We start from the raw sequence: 12,527 nt of genomic DNA, 5'->3' as shown, positions 1-12,527 counted from the left end.
ACATTTTTCTATTATATAAAAGATATACCTGGGTTGTGATTGTGGTTCTGGCTTGATAGGTTTTTTCTCCTTTTTAATAAAGGCTTTAAAGGTTTTCTATAATAAGGAAAAGAAGAGTTGACATAAGTAGAAAAACAATGTCATCATCTATAAAATTTTAATTCCATTGATGTTCTATTATATTATCAAAGGGAGAATCATTATAATATATATTATAAATCTACACATTAATATACATTTGTTAGCATACTCAGAGGGGTATGACTGTTGAACCTCCTTCAGAACCTTTTAGCACCCAAGAGTACAGTTTCTAGTAGTTATTTTAATGAGCAAATATCCTTACAACTCTATTATAGATGAGAATTTTATTTATTTATTTGTCCTCTGTCTTACAAAAGAGATTTAAGATGGCTTTTAATAAATATAGTACATATGCAAAAGGAAAATAAAATACAGTGAAGGGGAAAATATGGGTAGAAAAATAATGCCAAATGTGTTCTGATAATTTGTGATATTTGAAATCTGGCTCTCAAAAACCTAACTATTGAGGTGTCATGGACTTAATTGTGCTTCCATATGTCAAAGCCCTAGCCCCACGATGTGACTGTATTTGAAGATAAGGTCTTTAATGAAGTAACTATGGTTGAATGAGGTCAAAAGGGCAGGGCCTAATTCAACAAGACTGATGACCTTATAAGATGAGGAAAAGATACCCAAGAAAAGGCCACGTGTGGACACAATAAGAAGATGGACATCTTCAAACCAAGGAGAGAAATATCAGGATAAACCAGCCTCATGGACACCTTAATCTTGGGCTTCCAGCCCTCAGAACAGTAAGAAAATAAATTTATGTTGTTGAAGTAACCCAGTCTGTGGTATTTTCTTATGGTACCCTTAACACACTAATACACACAGCAACAAATAAAACAGTAGTTCTAACATTCACAATGTCTATAATAAAACAAACATATTCAGTGAAAAATTGTTTCCATAGGTTTTTCAAATAAACCTGGTATAACGTACCAGCTTCAGCAGCATCACTTCCAACAATTTATGGATTTTTCTTATATAATCCTTCAATACTAGTCAAAGATAAGACAAATAACTGAGGAAGATAATTCTATAAGACTCCAGAAAAACTGGGCCATTGGCTGTCTGGTCATTCAGTGTGGTCCAAATGTAAAATTGATAGCTAGAGCCACTGATGGCTTGCATATCTACTTTATAATCTTCCAGGACAATTTTTGTATAAAACAGCTTTTAAAAATTGGGAAGAGGAATTTGAAGTAAACTTGATAAATGAGTAAAATGATTAGGGAATTTTGAGTTGTTAGTGTTGTCTCCCTCAGACTCTCTCAGAAGTCAGTAACAGAAATTTATTGGTCACTGATACATGGTGTGTTCATGATACCACAAGAAAAGTGCTTATTTTAGTTTTGCATTTTAAGTTTCAAAGGTGTCATTGACAACTAAAGCCAAAAATGTCTGCTCTGTAAACTCTGAGGAGATACAAAGAGCCAATGTAAAGTTGAAATGTGGAAGAAAGTTGTGTTTATCTTGCAAAATTTTCAGCATTAAGACATACACTGATTTCTAAAACAATTTAAACAAATCACAAATCTCTTATACTGAGTTAAGCTTCATTCTGACTTATGCTGCCATCTCAGATGCAATCTTACTTGTAAGTGTTAATTTCATTTCATGGCATTCACTTCTTAAGCACTAAGATTGACCTTTCTTCTGGAACACAACAATAACCCAGAAAATTGTTGTGCATCATCTCTCAATATTTGTTATATTAGAATTCCTTGATCATGTTTCCTTTTTCAAATTAAACAATCATCCTCAAGAATAATACTGTATGTTTTAAAATATATGTAGAACATGTAAATGATAATAAAGCAGGAAGCAGGACCTCCTATATTTTAAATGTCTCCATCAAGATGTTCCGTGACACATTTTCATGGCTATAAAAATACTAATGGCCAAACAATATTGTTGATCTTGATATTTCATACTTTTACACAAAACAATACACTTGGCTTGGGATACACTGTCCTTCTGTGCTACTACTGTTTATACTTGCCAACTTCATTTTTTTTTCAACTCCTTCCTTCTTGGCCAGACTAACTCAATTGGCACATTCTCCATAATGAGGGGTGGCAAATGTGAAGGCTGCTAAGTAAAACAATCTCAGACAAACATTCCTGAGGATTTCCTTTCTTTAGATGTCCTCTGTGATTCTATTTTCTCTCTTCCAATTTCACTGCCTTTGCAACCTCCATTGATATTTTCTACCTAACATAATTAGCAATTGATTTTTTTTTTTTTTTTTTTTTTGCTTTTCTTTTTGCAAAGTAAATATTGCCTTTGTTATAAGGGGTCTGGTGTTTTTCTAAGTCTTAGTCTTCTACATACTTATATATTGACATCTCAAGTCCATTCTGCCTTGATATTTCACCTCTATTTTCTCTCAAATTCTTTCTCTCCTCTTTACACAGCCACTATCTGCTTCCTTCAACTTCTTTTTTTATTATTATACTATAAGTTCTGGGATACATGTACAGAACATGCAGATTTGTTACACAGGTACACACATGCCATGGTGGTTTGCTGCACCCATCAACCCATCATCTATATTAGGTATCTCTCCTAATGCTATCCCTCCCCTATCCCCCACCCCCTAACAGGCCCTGGTGTGTGATGTTCCCCTCCCTGTCTCCATGTGTCTCATTGTTCAACTCCCACTTATGAGTGAGAAGATGCCGTGTTTGATTTTCTGTTCCTGTTAGTTTGCTGAGAATGATGGTTTGCAGCTTCATTCATGTCCCTGCAAAGGACATGAACACACCCTTTTTGGCGGCTGCATAGTATTCCATGGTGTGTACGTGCCACATTTTCTTTATCCAGTCTATCATTGATAGCCATTTGGGTTGGTTCCAAGTCTTTGCTATTGTGAATAGTACTGCAATAAACATACGTGTGCATGTGTCTTTATAGCAGAATGATTTATAATCCTTCTTTAAACACCTGGTCTTCCTATGCCAATGCATTTGGAGTGTCACATCCTAAACACTTGGCTGAAGATGTAAGTCATTTATTAAACTCCCCTGATAAATTTTTCAAATTTTTGTAACAACCTAAATAGATGTATTGAAAACAACTTTTCATACTCCTTTTCCCCACATATTGTCTCAAATCCCACAGTTTAACTGGTACCAAGTTTCTGATAATTTACACAATATTTTTACACCTGAGGCTTCTTTCTTAAAAAGCACCTGTCTAATCCATCAATTCCCTTCCTCTTTTCAAATCTCATTTGGATTTTTTTTTTCTTTTGACAATTTCTTCATGGTCTAATGATTAAATTCTTTCATTGATAAACCATAAATCTTTAGCCTTCAATTTTTGCATCTTAATTGTAGACATATTTCATTTAACTCTATTGGCATAAAATTATAAAATATCTAATTTATAATTGGCCTATTATACCCAAACACTTACTCCCAAATGTGGTTAAAGGGTATTTTTTAAGTAGGAAGGGGTTTTCATGGTTTTAAACAGCCTGTGACCCTACCAGAAACATTAATAAACACATCACTCAAGGTAAAATGAAAGATTTGTTCAAATAGGTACTATGAAGAGAAAATTATTAATTGCAAATACATATAAAATTACAAATTATATATTAAAACATGTGAAGTAAACTGAAGAGCTTTTTTCTGCCAGATTGGGCTATTAACACTAGCATTTGCTCTGAAGAAGTCAGTCACGTCCCTAGCGCCTTCTGTGAAATAGCAGTGAGCTGTATTCTTTATGCCACTACTGCAATGGTTTAAACAGAAAAACTGTCAATCACTTGCGCACATGCAGAATTAGAAGGCACTCAACACATCTTTCTGAGATTTTTCACAAGCCAATCTCTATATTCTTGAATTTGAGAGCTTCCAAGAATGCACATAAACCACAGGATGGTTTAAAAGCCATATAACCACCCATGGTAGTTATGATAGACATGTGAAAACCATAGGTTTCCAGAATCTTCTCATGGAGCCAGACCAGCCTCCACTTTGGAAGATGGTCTTAAGTGTAGTATTCCCTTTACATTTCTTTACAGATGTGAAGGTATCCCAAAGATAATGCTGGTCACTCTGTAGTAGCCATGGCTTCAAAAAGCCATTCAACTTTCAGATTAGGAAAGACTGGAGGAGACGACACAGAAAAATATAGGTTGTCATCTACCAGTCACTAGAGAAAATTTCTTTAACCTTAACAAAAAATTAAAACTACAGAAATTTACTCATTTATGTAGGTGTTTAAGCTAAGTGTAGGAGGCAATACACAGGCTGAAGAGAAGGAGGGAAATGGATAGGCAACTTTGCATCCCAACATAAGCCCCTATAAAGGTTGGAATCCATTTGAAAAAAGATACAAAGGGATTGCTGTTTCTAGGAATATGTTCATAGTAACAAATCTCAACATAATCCAACAATAAATTCTAAAAACATAAAAATAAAAGATGTTGTTTAATGCATGGCTGAGCTGATGGGAAAGTAATGGAATTCCGTTCTGGTCAAACACTGAAATGTTGAAATTACTATTTTATAAGTTCAGAAGCTTGTCTTTGCCTTGGGGATGGTATAGCAATTCCTGACAGCTTAGAGCCTAGGTTTTAATGACCTGCATGCCCTGCAGTCATTGGAGGCAAACATTGGAACCCATAGTACCAAGGAAAGTCAAATCTAAGAAAAATACTCATAAAACCCAGGTCTTGGAAGGGCAGTAGACTTAAGGCATAAATCAAGATTTTAAAATTGACCTGTAGAAAGACAGAGACTGTGAGACCACGTGCACACTATGGCCTTGGCTCTAGGTGAAGAGGTAAAATTCCTAGAAGTTCTCTAGGAATTTCTAATGACAAAATACCACTTATCTAGATTTAGAGGTTCAATTCACATTACTGTAATGCGCTACAACTCTGGGCCCCCACCAAAAAGGTTTGAAAATTTAGAATAAAAGTGATCTCACCTTAGCAGTGCCCTAAAGCACGAGATAAAAGCAATTTTATCAATCATTTTTAGATTGCAGTTTAACCCAGGCTTCTAAGAATTCTCACATAAATACCAAGAACAATTAGCTCAAAATCAGGAAACTCAGTAAATATGAGAAAGCAGCAATCAAGGAATCAGAACCTACATATTCAGAAGCTCAAAGAGTAAATATACTGTAATTATCATGTACAGACTATAAAATAAGGATGAAATTCCACTTCTACATGTTTAGAGAAATATATTGAAGAAACAAAAAAAATTACCAAATTGATTGAGCAGACTTGGAAAGTAACAATCAACATTATAAAAATAAAACACATAATATTTAAAATTGGAAATTCAGTGAATAATAAAAGAAAATAATAGACACAGATAAAAAGAGAACTGATCATCTAGAGTATAAACTACAAAGGATTAAAAAGATCTAGTTTGCAGCAGTGAGACAAAGAGATGGCAAATATTAAAAGAGGAAAAAGAGTAAGAACAAGGACAAGTGAATGACTCACATATGTCTGATTAGAGATTTATAAAGTTTTTTCTTGTTGTTTTGCTTTCTGCTTTTTTGTTTTTTAATTTTTATTTGTTTATTTATTATAATTTTTTTGAGACGGAGTTTTGCTCTGTTGCCCAGGCTGGAGTGCAGTGGTGTGATCTCAGCTCACTACAGCCTCTGCCTCCAGGTTCAATTCTCCTGCCTCAGCCTCCTGAGTAGATGGGATTACAGGCCCATGCCCCCATGGCTGGCTAATTTTTGTATTTTTAGTAGAGATGGGTTTTTGCCATGTTAGCTAGACTGGTCTCTAACTCGTGACCTCAAATGATCTGCCTGCCTCAGCCTCCCAAAGTGCTGGGATTACAGGTGTGAGCCACTGCGCCTGACCTAGAGATTCATGCAATTTTTAATTAGAGCTTTATACAGAAATTATAGAAGACAAACAGCATTTGAAAATATAATGGCAGACATTTGTGTTTGGGGGTTTTGTTCTTAGAATTGCTGACACTGATTTTCAGATATAAGGAGGCCAACAAAAGTGGAAAATAGTTCAAAATAAACTACACTTACACACCTCATAACAAAACAATAGAATGACAAAAAAAAAAAAAGTTCTTAGAAATAGAGTACATAGACAGATTACCTACAAAAGAAAGACAACTTGACAAACATCTTTTTTTTCCCCAGCAACAACGGTAGCCAGAAGACAGAAGAATTGTAACTTCAAAATGCTAAGAAAGTAGGGTTGAGAGGAAGAAAAAATACATTATCAATTGAAGTTTTCTGCCAACTGACCCCTACTAATGGTACTTCTAAAGGATGTAGTTCGAGAAGGAAAATTATCCAAGAGGTCTGTGATGCTAGATGTAATGGCAAGTAAAATAATTCGTAAGCATATAGATAAACTTTAACAAACAACGACACAATGAAACAAAATAATTGTGTCTAATTTTTGAGGTTTTAAAAAAGAAAGAACTAAATTCTAGAAGTTAAGTCAATCCACCATTGCTGTGTGGAATAAGAAAGTAGGGAGTTTAAAGTAAAATACATTAAAATCTACAGATTAACCATTTATAAAAAAATAAAAACAAAAATAAAATGCCAAGCTAGTAGAAAGGAAAGATAGCACAAGAGGCTAAAATGTGTCTTTTCAAAAAATAAGAGAAGTATTTTTATTTCTTCTTCTTGGGCAAATAACAAGTACAAAATGGAAAGAACAAATAAAGGGCAAAAAATTAAATGAAAGAAATGCATCTAAATACATTTTTTAAAACACAACCATGAGATGTTCACAAAGAAGAAATAAATAATGGCCCAGAAACATATAAAAATTATCAACTTTATGTGTCATTAGGAAAATGTAAATTAAAATCACAAAGAAATATAATTTCATAACTGCCAAATTGGTGAAGGTTAAAACTTTGACAATATTAATTGTTTCCAAGTATATGAAGCAATGGAGACTCTCATAAACCATTTCTAAGAGTGGAAAGCTGTTTGCTATTGCCTGGAAAAGTTGAACATATAGCCACTTGACAGCACAGCCATTCCATGGCTAGGGATTATAGGAGTTGATGGAATAAATAGAGGAGCTACTTACAGCTAGTGGCAATCAATTATTCAGGTAATCAATAACCAGTTATTGAGCTCCCACTGCGCAGGCCTTGCCCATCTGCTCCCAAGACTGAATAGCATATATATATACATATATATGTGTGTTTATATATATATAGAGCATATATATACATATATGTGTATATGTATACACACACACACGTGTGTGTGTATATATATGTATGTATATATATGCCATCCCAGATGCAACAGAATGCAGGTTTATATTGATGTTAGGAGCGCTTGCCCTAGAGAAACTGTCATGCCTATGTTTCAGGAGATATATAAAAGAATGCTTGTAGCAGATTTTTTCACAATAAGAAATAACTTTTTTAAAAGCCAAATATCTCTCAGCTATAGAAAGGATAAATAAATTAGAGTATATTTATTCAATGAGATGTTGTGCATTGATGGAAATGAATGAACCATGGGATTACACAACCACATCAACAAAGATGAATGGATCACAAAAATACATTGAGCAGAAAAGAGAGTGAAGAAATGATGATTCCATTTACACAAAGTTATAACCAAGCAAAAGTGAACAAAATACTAATTAGAAATATGTGTACATGTGCTAAAATTGTACGAAAATATAAGAGACTCATTAACATAAAATTAAGGAGATGTTTCCTCAGGATATGAAGAGAAGGAAAAAGACACACAATGTTCTAATCCTTAAGCTTTGTGGGTCTTTTTGAGTATTATTCCTTCACACACATGAATGTATATATATATGATCTTTTAAATGACCGACATATAAAACAATAGAAAATGTTTAATAAAATTGTGGAAAGATTCCTTGAGCTTTAAGTGAGCATAACACCCTGTGATAAAAAGAAGATCTGAGAACCCATAAGTTTGGCAGATATATTACAACTTCCTAGAAGGTTATATGGATTCAAATTTCTCCTGTGGTTTGTGTATGTTTTGGAAACTCTAAGATTGAAGAATGTCAAGCAACAAATAGTTGCTGCCAGGTGTTCTGTACTTTATTCTGAAGTTTTAAAGTGTAAGAGTATGTAATACTTGTTACTAATTTTTTATTAACTGGAATTAAAACTTTATATCTAAAAGGTCAGATTGAAGAAATGAATTTCCATTTTATAATTTCGGGCATTTTAATATATTTGTGTTCACATTGATGTTGAAGTTGATGCTTAAAACTATATATGTTGACTATTTGGTTTTGAACATGATTCCCAGCTTTGGATTTTAAGGGAGGCTTCTGAGTAGTTAATTTATTACTAAACAATTCAGCTATAAATTGGACAGTATTTTTAAAAATTGAATTCGATCCTTTTTATTTGTGTATTTATTCAGGACTAATTTGAATGTAAATCCATTCTCAATGATGAGTTTTGCTATTATTATGAGATTTATATTCTATGTGGTAGGTCTGGAGCTGCACCACAGAACTAATAAATCTTTATATCTAACAATTAGAGCCTGCTTTATGCTTTATATGTATTATCTTCAATCTTCACCAAGACTCTGCAAAGCTGATGTTTTATTCCCACTTTTCCTGAGGAAACTGAAAAATTTAGTATCCTTACCTTGATTCCACAAATAAGAGATGGATAGGATTCAAATTCCATATACTAGTTTAGAAAGTTAAATTGGGGTTATAGGCAGGAAGTTTTTAATGTATGAAAATAGAATACAGTGAAAAAAATACAATAATGGGGTTCACATTAGATTTTTAATTACTTAGCAGTCAGCAATTTTGTCTTCTACATTGTTTATTTATTAAGAAAAGATCCAGTGATTTTCTAGTGAGTCTCTGGGAATTAATCTTAATGGGACTTACAGCTGCCAATCAAATGCATTGGGGTCAAAGGCTGCCCTAGCCTCCCAACTACAACTTGACTATCACTCCTTGTTTGGAGGACGTTGATGGAGAATTATCTAAAACAGTGATTCTCAAACTTTAATGTGCTTATAAATCACCATGGATCTGATTCCTAGAGACTCAGGATATGCTTACATAAATATATCAGCTTGTTGAAACTGTCCAGATTAATCCATTTGGGTGAAAGCTCTATTATTCAAATATCTGGAAATTTTTTCCAGGAAATTTTTGACATCAACTGTGGTCCTATTTCATTATGTGAGAATGTATTTCTAATATATTTGATTGGGTATTATCACATTCCTCAACTTTCACAGAAAAATGAATTCCTACCCCACACCATGACTAAATTCATAGAATTTCTGCACTTCAGGTATTTATCAGGAAAATAATTACCTCATACACATTGTCACTACTTATAAAAAGCTCACTTAATATGAATAATTTATGGAGAATCTTTTAAAACAGTGTTTCTCAAACTTTTAAGTACTTATAAATCACTACAGATCTTCTGATTCAATAGATCGGGCTGAGGCCTAAGATTCTATATTTCTAACAAATTCCTAGGTGATAACAATGCTACTGACCCATGGACAACACATAGAGTAGACAGGGCCAAAAATATATTCCCCCACTCCTCAAGATACCTTCAAATCTATCTCTAATTGAAACTAAGACAGCATGTAGGTAAACTTAAACAAACAATGACATAATTAAACAAAATAGTTGTGCTGCTGTTGAGGCAGAAATGGCAAGAAGAAAAGGCTGCACATGTTCAGTACAGATGCAATTTAAAATATATATATATTTGATCTGCAGTTGGTTGAATCCATAGATGCAGAACCTATGGATAAGGATGGCCAACTGTTCTAGGATAATATTGTTTCCACACCACCTCCACAACAACCAACACCTCCAAGCCCTCCCACCCCTGAAAAAGTGCTTTCACCAAATTGCACTTCAGGCTTATAAATAAAATGAGGGTCAATATTTAATATACTACTACATTTTATGAAAGTATATGTCTTAGTACCTTACAGTCAATGCTTCATATCTGCTGGTTCTGCATCTGCAGATTCAACCAACAGTGGACTAGAAATATGTTTTTTTATGGCCAGGCGCGGTGGCTCACGCCTGTAATCCCAGCACTTTGGGAGGCTGAGACGGGTGGATCATGAGGTCAGGCGATCGAGACCATCCTGGCTAACACGGTGAAACTCTGTCTACTAAAAGTACAAAAACAAAATTAGCCAGGCATGGTGGTGGGTGCCTGTAGTCCCAGCTACTTGGGATGCTGAGGCGGAAGAATGGCATGAACCTGGGAGGCAGAGCTTGCTGTGAGCGGAGATTGCGCCACTGCACTCCAGCCTGGGCAACAACAAAAAAAAAAAGAAAAAAATATATATATATGCTTTTTACAAAACAATAAGAAATTAGAATACATCAATCAAAATATACAAGGAAAAAAACAATAGAGTATAACAACTATTTACATGCTATTTACATCATACTATGTATTATAAGTAAGCTAGAGATGATGTAAAGTATAGGGGAGGGTGTGTATAAGTTATACAAAAAATACTATGCCACTTTATATAAGGAATTTGAACATTACTGGAATTTGCTGAATATCAGTTCAGAACCTCGAATACTAATTTGGACACTGGAAGCAATCCCCCATGCATATGGTGAGATAACTATTCATTATATTTATTTCATAGTACCCTCTTAATTATCATCTACATGGTACATATTTCTGGTTTGTTTGCATTTATTTTATGGAAACACTCTGAATCAAGTGACCAAAAATTATATCCTCTTTTATTAATCGCTAAAATGTCCACAGCCAAATTTAGGGCCTTCTTATTACAAACATCTAATATAACAAATTCTGAATCTGTATACTTACCTAAATCTTAATTTCTTATTCTCCATTTTCTTTTCCATAACACCTGATGTCTTTATTTATGTAACATTTCATGTTGTATAGATTTTTATAAGGTATCATAAATTCTTCATGAAAGAATGTAATAATTTTTAAAATAATTTAATAAAGTTAATAATAGCTATAATATAGTAAGTCCTTATTATAACCCACTAATACTATGCTAAGCCCTTTTCATATACGATTATCTATTTTTTGTTGGTTATCAGTTTGTCTTTTTTTATGCACTCTTGTTTTGGAATAGAAGAATCAATAAAAAATCCAAAATATTCAAAACCAACACTATTTAGAGGGCAATTTAACAGTATATAACAAATGACAAACCAAAAAGGTGAGAGTAGGAAAGGTACCAAAAATTCCACTGCAAGGAATTTATTGTAAAAATATTAAATCTACAGAAACTTTACTACAAATATAGTGTATTACATTTTGCCAAAGCACTGTTCAATTGCCAAATAACCAAAAAACAAGTTTTATTTCCATAAATAGGATATTGCTGTCATTGATTTCATGGTAAGAAATATATTAATCTATACAGAAAGATTAATTTTGAAAAAATAGTGGCTATTAAGTATTGTTATACTAATTGTGGTTGATTTTCTCCTTATTTTGCTTATCTGAGTTTTCTTCAAAATACATGTATTGAAAGCATAATTTTAAAAAATCTTAACACATGATAAAAGACAAATGTTAAAAGGCAAAGGTTAAAAGTTATCTTACATGTTTGGTTCAAGAGTAAAACTGGAATCAGATTAGGAATCAATCACTGAGGACTAAAGTATCTTAAAATAATCTTTCATCATTAATATGGCATCAATTGTTTGATATTTCCTAACACAACAACGTGGTGTAGCCTCTTAATTACTATCAACCAGGTCTTACCATTTGTGACCTATTCTTCATTACTAGGATCCCGTAAGTGTCGAAGTTTTGGGTTTGTGTTCCTATGATAGACTCAATCCTTCCATCTAGCCAATGCAACATGCCTTGCCTGTGGTTGAAAAAGTTGTCTTCCAATGAATGTTAGAGGGTGTTAGAAAATAGAAGAAGAGAAATCAACAAGAAAACTCCCTGACAAAATGAGAATGGCCACTGATTTCAGAGAAGAGGGATGGTTAAAGAAAAACCAAAAGTCAATTTCAGAACAAATAAATTAAGGACTGTATGAGTCTTTGTTGTCAATATAGAAAAAAAATTACAGCAAAATGTAGACAACATCCTAAATTCAGAATTTTTTACCTTTTTTCCTCTTAATATTATAGCTGTGTTTTTCACTGCTTTTGAACTATGTGTATATATGCACACTTGTGACATGTGTGTCCTCATCTCCTTATCTTTCCTGGTCTCCTTCACCAACTACTACCACCACTACTATTACTATTAGTACTAATGCTACAAGTCTACAATTCTAAGACTCTGAAATATAAAAAGCTCTGAAAACCAACAAATTTTTCGTAACATACTTAAGGGCAAAACTTAACACTGACCAACACAAGGCCTATATAACGGCCTCTGTCCACCACTTAATGAGAATATGCATATGCAACAAATATTAACAAGTGTAATTACTGG

The 12,527-nt window shown here is 33.4% G+C and overlaps 1 protein-coding gene across 1 annotated transcript in view; it reads right to left on the bottom strand.

The window, feature by feature from the left end:
- The window catches only part of IQCM (IQ motif containing M), a 381,316-nt gene that overhangs the window by 236,399 nt on the left and 132,390 nt on the right, over nt 1–12,527 (bottom strand). The window contains 1 exon segment of the mRNA XM_026454113.1: nt 29–96. Coding sequence (XP_026309898.1) covers nt 29–96 — 68 coding nt within the window.

This window comes from Piliocolobus tephrosceles, chromosome 3, assembly GCF_002776525.5.
Source record: "Piliocolobus tephrosceles isolate RC106 chromosome 3, ASM277652v3, whole genome shotgun sequence".
NCBI lineage: Eukaryota > Metazoa > Chordata > Mammalia > Primates > Cercopithecidae > Piliocolobus > Piliocolobus tephrosceles.
The sequence above is the reverse complement of the archived record's forward strand: the minus strand, read 5'-3'. Positions and strand labels throughout refer to the sequence as shown.